At 31.7% G+C, this 13,787-nt stretch overlaps 1 protein-coding gene across 4 annotated transcripts in view; it reads left to right on the forward strand.

Moving 5' to 3' along the window:
* LRRIQ1 (leucine rich repeats and IQ motif containing 1) overlaps positions 1 to 13,787 on the forward strand; it is a 208,509-nt gene that overhangs the window by 108,375 nt on the left and 86,347 nt on the right. For 2 of the 4 annotated variants that reach the window (XM_078449636.2, XM_078449638.2), the window contains exons 19-23: positions 2,092 to 2,181; positions 2,843 to 2,964; positions 3,483 to 3,578; positions 3,825 to 3,907; positions 11,840 to 11,941. In XM_078449636.2, the coding sequence (XP_078305762.2) occupies positions 2,092 to 2,181; positions 2,843 to 2,964; positions 3,483 to 3,578; positions 3,825 to 3,907; positions 11,840 to 11,941 (493 nt within the window). Of the gene's footprint in view, positions 1 to 2,091; positions 2,182 to 2,842; positions 2,965 to 3,482; positions 3,579 to 3,824; positions 3,908 to 6,648; positions 6,676 to 11,839; positions 11,942 to 13,787 lie in introns of all 4 variants that reach the window. The other 2 variants (XM_078449634.2, XM_078449635.2) reach the window with 2 other exon arrangements.

Raw genomic sequence — 13,787 nt, forward strand, 5'->3', positions numbered from 1 at the left:
ATCCCCTGGAGATCACTTAGCTGGTAGGGCAGGGGCTTGCAACAATAGAAGTGCAGCAAAGGATACCCACTTCTTTGCACCTCTGTGATCAGAAGTAATAATCAATGATCAGTGCATAGATACCGATACTTGGAGGTTACTGTCCTGATTGTCCACCCTGGCTCTACAAGCTGTGTGCAGGCTGCTCCTGGAACACATGAACAGCTGCCTGCCTCAGAGCCCCGGAGTAGAGAATAGCTGCTACTGTGCTAAAAGCTGATATTGAATAAAATTAACCACAATTTACCATCCAAGTCTTCCCCTGGAAGTTATAAGCCTTCAATAGATGCCAGAATTCCAAAATAATTACATCAGATGGATTCTGCCAGTGCAATCATTTTCTAAGTTGGGAGACAGGTTCCCAGTTCTTCTTACTCCGCCATCTTCCCAGAATCTTCTGGGACTGCCTTTTATCATATCATCTCCACATTTTCACATTTTCTCTTCACTTTAGTAGTTTTCACCAGATTAAGAATTCGAATTTGATGCTAGCTGATATGCCATAGGCCTTGGTCTTTCCTGGGATGGAACTGGATTTTTCTTTATTTGTCATACACAAGGAAGAATTAAAAAATCTGAGCTCTAAGGGAGCCTGGGTGGCTCAGTCAGTTAAGTGTCCAACTTCAGCTCAGGTCCTGATCTCACAGTTTGTGAGTTTGAGCCCTGAGTTGGGCTCTGTGCTGACAGCTCAGAGCCTGGAACCTGTTTCAGATTCTGTGTCTCCCTCTCGCTCTCTGCCCCGTCCCTGCTCACACTCTGTCTCTCTCTCTCTCTCTCTCATAAGTAATGAAATAAACATTAAAATTTTTTTTTTAAAAATCTGAACCCTGAATCCTGTTTGCATCGTAAATAGCACTTTTTAAACAAGATACATATTCTTAAACCATATGTAACTGATATATAACTGTGATATATGTGTTAAAATGTTTGCCTGGAAAAAATTGGACAATGTACCTGTCAAACAACTGAGTAGAGGTTTCCTATTTATTCAAATAACATGAATTTAAATAGTTATTCTAAGTTCTATAAGTAAAAATATGTCATTGCACTGCTAGCCTATAGTCAGGGTTTCTTAGTTTTTCCTTCTCAGTGGTCTTTCAAGAGATGGTCAAGAAACACTGAAATTGTATAAATGGAAAATTGCATTTAGTTCTCCTCAGAATATAATCATTCTAGTTTTTAAATCCAAAATGTTTGAATATTTTACAACCTTATAAAAAACAAGTTCATGAGCATCTGATCTTTTCTTGTAAAAATTCCCGAAACATTATAGAACCACAGAAGTTTATTCTAAACCATATTAGATAATGCAAGCAAAAAAAATTTGGATAATTATATCCTAATTATATAACACTAGCATAATTAGTATACCATTGTGAAAATATAAAATAAATTTGATAATTACATAAATGGAATAAAGATAAGATAAAAAGTGAAGGGACTTAAATAGAATCATTTTAAAATTTAAATTTATATATTTTTTTTTATCATTCACACACTTGAATTAGAGACTATAATGTTAGGATCCATGATTTTTATGTTGCCACAAAATTCATTTTCCATCTATTCAGAAAATTTGTGAAATATTTGAAAAAATTAAGGAAAATCTATCTTATAGACAGTGTACATGGAAAAAATGATAGTAATATTAAAATAACCATAAATTTTCAATACTGAGGTTTGGTTGAAAATATTAAAGTTTGCATTAAAAAGAGATGAAAGATTCTGTCCCCCAGTCACATCTAGAGTTGGCTCAGAGTCATAATTATCAAACAGTTAAATACATGGAACAGTCTGCACCTCTTTATTTTCTGTAACACTTGAGCATTCAAATTCTCACTTTATCCCACTTGGGGGTGAAAACTCTTCTATTTTTTACAATGTTTGCTTTAAATAGATGCATAACATCTCACAATAGCAAGTAGCACATTTTCCTATAAATAAAAATCCTGCTACGCTCTCTTAATATTTGTAGTATAAAAGACAATTTCAAAGATTCTTTGTAAAATTTATGCAAACTGAACTATGTACATTAATGTTTACTATTTGCAGGCTGCCTTAGAGAAAGAATGGCTAGCTTTAGATTCCGCCCGCTTCCCTTCGCAAACACTGCTTCTCCCGAACCAGCTGCACTGGCCAAAGGTAACATGTCATGGAAATCTCTTAATGCTCCATCTTTGTTCGTTTCTTAAGGTTATGCCGTGCTGCAGTGATTAATAATGCAATTTATTGACTTGAAAAACACAATTACTTTTAGAAGCCTCTGACTTCCTCCTCATCCCCAGATGTAATTTTTCATGTAGCTTTTCTTTCGTTTGCTTCTAATTTTTTTCTTGATTTTGGATTTCTTTCAACACTTTATTTCACAGTAGCAAAAAAAAAAATGATATACTTCAGCTGCATATTTGGCAGCAGACTAAAATCACTAGTTGACAGCACTTTAAAAATACAAAAATATGCATTAAGAGGGCAACAGCTGAAGATTCTCAGTCAGAGGTCAATGGACTGCAATATCTGTTATTTATTTGATAATCTTTGAAGTTTTTGTTTTTTGATATTTTTTAAGATCTTTGCTATTAATCACTCTGTATATGCAAACTGTACCAAAAAAACGTATCCCTTACCACTACAATAAAGGACATTTACATGTGTATTACATAAATTTAATTTTATTATAATTTTCAGTTTTTGTGTGTGTTTCCCTTGGGAGGCTACTGAATAATATGCATGTAAAGTAATATGATATAAGTGCTAGAATTTTTCCATTTATTTTATACTTAATATACATTATTTTTCTGATAAGTTCTGTGGAACCTTAAAATATGATGATACTTCACTGAATTTACCAAGCCATCCAGCTCAAGCGTGGCTATGTAATGAGAAAGAAAATTTGTTTTCATCAGAACACTCACAGTTTAATAGCAGGTAAGCTAAATTACTCTTTTAGAGGATCAACCCATAACGAGAATACTATACTTATTACAAAAGTGGTAAAATGATGAAAATTAAGTACAAATTTATCTGCTTAGAAGATGGGAAAACATTCAGTGTTAAAATGTAATGATTTTTACGGAGTTTTCAGTAAAAAAAAGAGTGTGAGGTAGCTTCATTAAAACAACTACAAAAGTGTCAGTGAAATAATGTCATTAACTGTTGTAAACAACTGAACTTTAAAATACTATGATATAGGTAGAGATAAGGATTAGAATAAAAATTCCAGGGCTGCATTTCTTTCGACAAAAGGATTGAAATATGCTTCAAGTAATTGAAATGTAAACATTTTAAATTAATGGCAGACTTTTATTACTTTTCAAGATAAAGTTTTTCTGTAACTTAAATAGATTTTATTTCCGAGTTTGAAACAACATAAATAGCTTGTAGTTTTTTAAAACGTGCTGATATTCTTGTGTTGATTCAGTTACTGTAGTTTTTTCTATCGCCAGACCAGAACACAGAACTTTGTCCTGGACACCTGAATCAAAGATCAGCAGAAAGAGTTCGCTGAAATCTGAAAAAGAAGAAAAAATTTCGAAAGAATGGTATGTGGTATATTTTAAACTAAAATATTAAGAAATTGAGAGACTTTAAAATTTTTAGGATAGACATTTTTCAAGACTTTAAGAATTATTAGTTTTTAAGAAACTATACATCTGTTAAATTATAGGTTCTTAAATGGAATCTAATTTGTTTTAGTATGATATAATTCAGATATGTGTGTTTGTATATCTATGTATATATAAATATGGTCTGAATATTTGTTTTTCCTTTATGCAATCTATTAATAGGGGCTTTAAGGACATTGCTACTGCTCAGCAAATGTTGAAGAGAGCACAGAAGATGAAATCAAAGAAATTAAGGAAAAAATTAGGTGGGTTGTGAATGCTCTTTGAATAATAATGTGTGTCTGATATTGAAGATAAATTGTCTTAAAATATTCCTTACCAAATCATATTTAATAACATTTAATAAGAACCAAAATGAAATGTGCAGTTATGAATACGTCTAAGGTAATAATTCTGAAAACTCAACCAAGGAAACTTAGAGAAAATTATGTTATTACGTTAAATGATTTGTTATACACTTAAGTGCTATTTTCACTTTCCCTCTGTTTCTTATCTACTTTCTCATTGATTATTCTATCTATTGTGCACTGAGAATTATGCTGTAATTTGTTTCTAAGTTGGTTCATTTTGACAAATGTTGATTCTAGAGTGTCTGCTTCATGTGGTTATTCCTTTGTTTTTAAATTGCTTGATTATTCAATAAGCTATTTCTATAAGTTTGTTTGTTCCATGAACATTAGCTCTGAAGGCTTCACAACTTGACATTTTGGAAAAGAAGTACAGTGTATATCTTCACAATTATGTAGAACTTGGGAAATGTTCAGTGGCACCCTTTTTTTCTATCCCACTTGATTCTTCAAATCATTCTTTGGATACTTTTGATCATTTTAGTATCATTACCTAATATGTGGAGTAGTTTATAGGTGTCAGAGCAAGATACAGCACATTATTATGACTTCATAGTTAAAACTACTTAAAATTATTAGCATATTGTATGTAACTTTGCATTTACTTATAATTTTATAAATATTTACTCATGGACTCATAGACTTGATATAAGTAATGTGACCTTTTTTTTAAAAAACTGGTTTTGAGTTTTTCTCATTCATTAGCTTCTTTTGTAGATTTTGAGAATTTTTGAGATTTTAATGGCAGTGAAATGTTTTTGTAAAAGTACCATCAGTCCTGAGAAAAGCAAAGAATCTATATTTATCTTGTAGTTCTAGCTTATTTAAGTATACAAAGAAGCATTTAGAAGATTAAATTTTATCTTTATTAATTTTCCTATTTATTATTTAAAAATTATTTATTATTTCCTATTTATTATTTAAGTAATACTTAATGATGACTCCTTCTATTTATTATTTTAATCATTAATTCCCTGGTGGAATTCTAAGAAAAAAATATATATATATATTTTCTCTTTTTAAATAATAAGGGGTGCCTGGGTAGCTCAGTCAGTTAAGTGGCCAACTTCTGCTCAGGTCATGGTCTCATGGTTTGTGAGTTCGAGCCTTGCATCGGACTCTGTGCTGACAACTCAGAACCTGGAGCCTATTTCAGATTCTGTATCTCCCTCTCTCTCTCCCCCTCCCTCACTCACACTCTCTCGCTTTCTCCTCTGTCTCTCTGAAAAATAAAGGTAAACATTAAACAATAATAATAATAATAATAACCAAGATACTCTTAGTTTCCAAGGAATAGCTGATATTTCTTGGCACAGTACTTTATTGATAAATTTCTGATGATTTATTTTTATATTCCAAAATGTCAACTTTCCTTTTTTTGGTGTTTGTTATATTAGTGACATCGTTTATCTTTTTGAGATAGCTGTAGTACTTTTTGTTGTGTGCTAACAGTTTGTAAAGTTTGAAAGATTGAAATTTTAAACATTTTTAAAGAAAATGTAGCAGTGCCTGAGTGACTCAGTTGGTTAATTAAGCATCTGACTTCAGCTCAGGTCATGATCTCTGGGTTCCTGAGTTTGAGCCCCACGTCAGGCTCTGTGCTGACAGCTCTGTGCTGACTTGCTTTGTGCCTCCCACAGTCTTGTTTTATAAACTCCTATTAAGTTCCTCAGGACTCAGTGAACACAATACTATAAGGTGGTTCCCAAGGATTAGTAACTCCAAACTCTTAACAATAGTGAGACTTTGTTTCAGTCCTAGGGAAATGGAATCCAGTATAGTAAGTCAGAGTAGTTTGACAAACTTTTTTATTGCTTTGATGTATATATTTTTTTCATCTTCAGTAGTACCAACAAACATTCTTTAAATAGCTGTTTTGAGAATAATAAAAGTTTCTGAAATTCCTGGGGGAAGTTCAGATATTAGAAGTGGCATAAGTACTATTTCAGCCAATGTTCAACAAATAATTATTACTTATGTTCAAGGTCTATTTTTTAAAAGATATTCACAATGTTTGTAATAGTTTCTGATAGTGAAGCTAAGAAAAAATCTGTCTTAGAATCTATCTCTGGAAATGTATAGATCTTTCTTGCTCATTCTTATAACTAAGTGATTTTTGTTGTTAAAATCATTTTTAATAAATCAGCATAGTAAATAATATGTTTTAGCAAAAGTTTTAATAAGGAATATATGCTCATACAAAAAACCATTGTGTTAAAGGACAAAAATTAGACGTAATAATTATCAGGCAAAATCAAACATTTTTTATCTGTCACAAGGTGGCATGATAGAGTAACAAATGTAAAAGGACAACCAAACATACAAATTAACAACCTAATTTTAAATTTAACATTTTGCCAGTGGCCATTAAGCAGACCTGTTAGGTAAAGGTCTAAAATGGCAATTGTATAATTTTTATGGATATCATTACTCTAATTGCATGATTGTAAACCAAATTGCATTCTTACTACTGAGTTTGTACCCTTGTTAAGCTTTTGTTTTGCTTTTGTTTAATCAAAATATTATTAGATTAATGAAATACAAGTAATTTTTTTCTTTTAAATTTGAATTCCATAATGTACAACTTAATGATGACATTTAAATTCTCCTCATTCTTTTTCTCTACTGCCTCGTCACAGCAGATACTCAGAATAGAAATACTCAAGGTAAGATTAAGGATGAAATAATGAACAAGAAAATCAGTGGGATCTTCTCCAATTATAATACTTTAGTCTTTTACTAGATTAATAATGTAGCACTTATGTCATTTTGTATCTGTGAATGAATCGTATAAGATTGTACCTCTGGTTTTCTTCATACAGAAAAAGAACTTTCTAGTACATTTCCAGTTTACAATTCAATATGTAAAATCCTACTACCTTATTTAAATCTGCCTAAAATAATGGCCATAATTTTAAACTTTTACTAAGAAGTTAAAATGATGCTTTAGATACTTCAATTATATTAAACACTTAAAAATTAATAGTAATTTTCAAATATTCATGGATATATATATATATGTATATATATTACATGGATAACATGCCAACTTGAAAATCATAAGCCACCAGAGGGCAACATTGTCCATAAAACTACGGGAGACTATCCATCTTTGTGGGGATAGGGAGGGTGGTAGGTGAAACATCAGAGGATAGAAACTTTTAATGAAGTGGAATCAATTATGTCCTCCAACCTAACAAAGCTGTAATCCTCAAGGAGTGGGGTATAAATGCACAGGTTATGGAAGCTTTAATTCAAATTTCTACCATGAAAAACCTTAGCACAAGTTGCTCAGTAGCATACTTCTTCCCGTTTGTATCTTATACGTGTATTTATTAGCCAAGGGATATGAGTCCACAATTTTTGTTTGAAGATGAGAGTGAAAATAGGGCAAAAGGCTGGGGGTCAATTATTCAAAGAAAGTTGCAGATAGGGGAGGAATACCACTGAGTTTGCTGATTAATAAAGAAGCAAGGGGCCAAGGAAACATACAGTGTAGGCAACCATCAGGGGAGAGTCAGTATTAATGACTTCTACTGGGATAAAAGAAGTCATCTGCTTTAAACAGAAAAAGCCAGAAGAGGGAGAGGGAAGAGGAATTGATTGGAAGTCAGAGGATGAAATCTAAAATTGTGAAGCGTTATATTTACTTAGTTTGAGTTTGGGTTCTGATTATTGTTATTCCTAGTAAGTTATTGCTGTTTTTCTCATGATGGACATAAGCATGAACCAGTAATGACTGGTCTTATCTTTATGGAGTTTTTATTGGTTTGTCTTTTTGTATTTACTGTTGCCTCATGCACAGAAGTAATTTTAGAATTTGGTGATCTGTGTTGGAATTTAGCGAATACGCAGGGAAGGTTAGGGTGTATAACTACCGTGGAAAGCATGATGTGCAAGATGTGAGTTGCTGGTTTACTGAAAACATAAGAGTCAATAACCTAAAAGTAATGAGCTTGACTGGTAGCAAGATTGAGAGGAACAGGGTCAGGGAAGAGAGTAAGTGCTTTGTTTTGATGTGGAACACTTCTCAGAGAGGATAAGTTCTGAGTATAGGGATTGGGTGGAGAGCCCTTAAAAAGTTTAAAGGCTAAGAATATAAGGACAAAAACACAATGTGGTCTTTCAATATTTATCATATTTATGCATATCACATTTCAAATTTCATTGAGTGAAGAAAGAGTAGGATGAAGCAAAAGAAGTTAATTTAGTTCTAAAGGTAGGGCTACACTAGGGATAAGAATCATCTTGCAGCAGTTTGTAACACCTAGCACAGTGTCAGGTACATAGTAAGCACTCAATAAATACTTGTTCATTTTATTTCAGTGATGAAAATAGCTTGAGACTGTATTGGTAACATGTATTTGTAGTCAAGAATTAAGCCAGGTAGAAAATAAGTTAGACGAACTTTTTAATGTGACTTGAGCAGTCATGGGCTACCACAAAGAGATCAGGTTGCAAAATGATAAGGTAAACAATGAATGTGAAGGATCAAAAGGGACTAGAATAGATAGAACTGTGACAAAATTAAGTTTATTGATAATTTGTTTTGTTTACTTCAGTGATTTCTAAAAATAATTTATAAGAATTTTGGTCATGTGGTGCCTGGATTAAGCGTCGGACTCTTGATTTTGGCTCAGGTCCTGATCTCACAGTTTGTGGGATCATGCCTGGCGTCAGGCTCTGTGCTGAGCATGCTTGGGATTCCCTCTCTCTTTCTCTGTCCCTCTCCTGCTCGTGCGCTCTCTCTCTCTCTCTCTCTCTCAAAATAAATAAAATAAAAACATTTTTTGATCAAACATTAACTTCGTTGCGCTAGCAAAACAATAATAAAATCCATTTGAATAGTAAGATCCTTGAGGTGAAGACACTCCTTGTTCCCCACCTAATATCATACCTGGCATATGGTAGATATTCAATTAACAACTATTAACTGAATCAGCAGTAAATGAGATAAAAGTCACTAAATACCTTTGTGTGTATGTGTATGACTGAGTATGTATATTATAGTCATTTAAATATATGTTTCTATTTGGGAAGATAAATTTAAATTAGTAAGTAAATGATGAAATAGTCATCAGACTTAAAACATATTTTACAGCACAGCTGTACTTTGCACATACAAAAAATGGGTAATAACCAGGTTTTTATGTATGAAGTTAACAAGAATAAGATCAACCAGTGAGCTAAGATTAGGACTGTAGAAACTGAAAAGAGATTCTATAGGAGATGAAATAATTTTAAGGTTGTTCTAATGCCTAAATAAAGTTATGTTACTTAAATGAGATAATGAAGTGTTGAGTATGGAACCACACACATAATAGAAACTCAACTTACTTATAGGTTTCTTTAAGTATTTTATAAAGATATATTTAAAATCTATTTCCCGGACACTGGGCAAGCCATACTGGGTGACAAAAGATTTTTAAAACAGCAACATAGACTTGCCATTGATGACCTCAGAGGGTAGATTTAAATGTACAAAATTGATTTTATGATGCAAGAAAAAGGTTTCACAAGCTGAACTCTTTACAATAAGTTTGTATCCTAGCTTATTTTTTGAGGGTATTTTTTGAGGGTAAGAGTAGTGTCTTATTTCACAGTGGTATTTCCAGAGGCTATCACAATCAAGTGATTTTTTTCCCCCATCTAGAATACTGTTTCTTGCTTCTGTATTATCCCTTTGAAATTTGAATTAATGTAAGTTTTAAATAAATTAAAGGTTGCAATCAGAATGTTTTAAAATGAAAGGATATTGAAAATATAGCACTGTTTATGCGCCCTTGTAGAGTAAAATTTTTTTTTGAGTAAATTGAGCTAGACAACTTTTCTAGATATTTTTGTATGTATTCTTTAATCTTGATAATAATATGAGGAAAGTGCTATTTTTTTCTCTGTTTTACATATTAAGAAATCAAGTCATGGAGAGATTATTTGCCCAAAGGAGTACCAAAGTATTTATAAAAGATCTACAGCTATTTTTCTGTGTGCTATATAAATAAAATGGGTAAAATGAAGCCAATTATGGACCATCAATTAATATCATCTTATTCTATGGAGGATTTAAGATCTTTTCTGAGAATAGAATTGCCAAGTTGGAAATATTATTCTTATTTATGTTGTGGTTATATGTTTACTAGCCAGCATTTGTTCAGCACTGACACTTTGCAGACATGAGTCTTGATGCTTTACATACATTATTTCATTAGTTCTCGCAGTAGTATTTCAAAGTTAATATTATTTCTCTTGCGTAGAGAAGTGAAGGAGAGAGGGCAATTTGCCCAGAGTCACACAACTAGTAAAAATTAGGTCTCAGGTCTAATCCAGTTCTGTCGAATTGTAATGTCTTTGCTCAGGACGCGCATAGATGAAATGGAATAGCAAGAACAGGAGAACATGTAGAAAGATCAGTAGGTTATAAGGTATCATATAGAACATAAGCCCATGGTAATCTGTCTTCCCTGACTGACTAATGCTCCTTTTGACATGTCAGCATTGTTTTTCATAAATGACTTAGACAATATGTAATATATGTTTTATTAAATACATAGACACTATTTTTAAAAAATATGTTATTCTTATTTCTAATTTATGTTGAATTCGTATAGACACACCCAACTCTTACAATACCTTAGGTCACATATAATTATGAGACATGCCCAAATATTGACTAGTATTTTCCCTAATCTTGAGAAATATAATCTCTGTGAACCATGGAAATCATGCTTATTAGTAAGGGTAATTATTGCTAAAAGACTAATGGAAATCTTCAGTTTCCACATGCTTGAAAAATAACTCTACAACTACTATTCTGTTTTTCTAATAATATTCTAAAAATATGCTATCTTAGCATTTAATTGAAGTATGTAGTTTGAGCTTTACACTATTTAAAATCTTATTTTTCTATTTAGCATATTCAATGTTACTGCATTAGATATTAATTAAAGATTTTAAGTTATCCTTTTGCAAGATGATGTAAGATATTAAGAAATGTATGCTGCCCTTAAATGTGGTTTTATGTTAACCTACTTGAAATGCATAAATTTCCATTCTTTATTCTACTCCATTACTTACACCACTATTTTCTTTTCTCACAGTTCTTCAATAAGCAAAAAGTACAACTGCACCAAATCTCCAATTTACATTCCATAGAATCATTCATTACCAGTAAATTATAGGGCCCTATATTTACAATCATCCCATTTATTTTGTAAAATTAATAGATTTAGAGTGCTCTTGGCTATAAAATGTATATAGAATTTCCATAAATTCTTTGTTATGTAAATATAATACATTAGGACAAAAGCAAAACCGTTATTTTATCCATAAAATTAATGAAATGATCTTTGTCTCTCCTATCAGTTGTCTTGCTTACATCTCCTTTCTCCCAGCTCCTCATATGTAGAGGAGAGAATAGTAGGGTATATGGCCTTTCCTGTAATAATAGCTTTCACCTATTATGAATTTATAGAAATTTTACTTTATTCCAGCAGAAATCAGGAATTTAAGAAAGAAGCTAAAATAAACAGTAAAACAATTCCCAAAATAAAAAGATGATGCCATTACTAGAAAGTGTTTATGTGATTTTTTCACATTATTAGCATTTCTGTGCTCTGTATTAATTATTGGCTATGTACTTAATCAGAAAACCAAGAATATGTGAATGGTTAGTTACTATTTCATATTATGAAACTTTGACATAATTACCAATATCACAGTGATTTATAGAGTGGGTATTATTTTTTAATACTATCATAAAAAAATATAGCCACTTCAGAGATAGAATGAGCCAGAGCTGAACTTTTGTCTTATCTTGCTCTTTTTGTCTAGATCCCACTGTTTGCCTAGAATTATTCAAAAACAATGAAAATAAAGTTTCTGTTACAAAATCACCAAAGAAGGCACAGCCCAGAAGAGATGATTACTTTGAAGGTATGGTTTAATCATAGACACATAGGTAAAAAAGGTAAAGATGGAGTATGGAATTGTTGAATCACCATATCATACACCTGAAACTAATATAGTACGTTAAGTAACTAGAATTAAAAGAAAAAGTTAAAAAAATAAATAAATAAAAGAATTTGTAGAAAAAAGATAAAGATGGAAAATTGTATCTCAAATAAAAATTTTAGGGGTGCCTGGGTGGTTCAGTTGATTTAACATCTGATTCTTGATTTTGGCTCAGGTCATGATTTCATGGTTTGTAGGATCAAGCCCCACTGCACTGATAGCAAGGAGCCTGCGTGGGATTCTCTTTTTCTCCATCTCTCTCTGCCCTGATAGTGCGGAACCTGATGCAGGGCTCAAACTCACGAACAGTGATATTATGACCTGACCCAAAACCAAGAGTCAGATGCTTAACCAACTGAGCCTCCCAGGCACCCCAATAAAATAAAAGTTTAATTCTCAGTAGTCCTAAAGTACATGTATGAAATATTATATATAAGGTATAATTAAATAAAAGTCAAAATATGTCTCTTGGAGCTAAAATACTAATTTAGTGCATCGATTCATTAGCATAGTAGTTTAGTATTTGTATCAGTGCTTACATAAATTTAAATTTCTTATATTTTTATGTGAAATCTTATAAAGCTATTTCATCAGTGTTACTAATTTTATTCAAATTTTACACTGACTGATATTAGCCAATATCAGTGGAAGTGAACCCATGTGGAAATGATATTCTAATATATTTACTTTACTGCCAATATACACAAATTGCATTAAATGTTATAAATTAAACTATGGAATTTAAAATATTTTACTATATTTGAAGCTTGCCCAACTGACTTTTGGGGTAAAGGATTTATACATCTAAATGGCAGATTATATTTCTGATTTCAGCATTTGGAAGAATTATGGACTTACATTATTGAACAGAAATATTTAAATATGTCAGAGAAGCCAACATGACTTACAATAAGTTTGCCATTGCTTTCTCTTTAATATTACAATATTCATAATTTTATCTATACTTTTGGATTATAATTTCTAATAGGAAAAATACATTTGAATGGAAGTAAACCACTTAGAATTTTTAATACTCTTCCATACATTTTAAATAAGTCTTAAAATTTATGCATTATTGGAGCACCTGGGTGGTTCAGTCGGTTGTGTCCATTTTTAGCTCAGGTCATGATCTTGTGGTTTGTGAGTTCAAGCCTCACGTCAGGCTCTGTGCTGACAGCTCGGAACCTAGAGCCAGCTTCAAATTCTGTGTCTCCTTCTTTCTCTGCTCCTCCCCCACTTGTGCTGTCTGACTCCCTCTCTCAAAAGTAATTATTAAAAAATTATGTATTATTATAGCATATTGAAAATAGATATTTTTATTTACAGAAGAAAAATTTGATAAACCCCAAATGTATACTTTTCTTTAGATGCCTGTTAAGTATGTAGCAGCGGAAGACATGGGGTCTCGAATTTTCTTTAGTAGTAAATATATACATAAGAAGATAGATAAAATAAGTATAGCAAATTATTGAATTTTTTGGATCAGTAGATGATGGTATATGTAGGCTTGCTCTACCATTCAATTGTTTTTTAATATTAGAAATTTTCCTTAGAAAAACATTTTTAAAAATTCGTGACCATTGAAGGTGTCAAAAACCAGTATTTCAAAAAATACTTATCAATTAGTATTTTAACAAAATTAAAATATGTTTTCAATATAAAATAGGGCTTGGGTTTTAATTAGTTAATTTCCTTATTACAGTCTTAATTTCACCATTTCACTGTGAAAGAAAGAGATGAAATTCTGCTAAAATCAATAACAATACCA

The sequence above is a fragment of the Panthera onca genome, chromosome B4 (assembly GCF_046562875.1).
Source record: "Panthera onca isolate mPanOnc1 chromosome B4, mPanOnc1 haplotype 2, whole genome shotgun sequence".
Lineage (NCBI taxonomy): Eukaryota > Metazoa > Chordata > Mammalia > Carnivora > Felidae > Panthera > Panthera onca.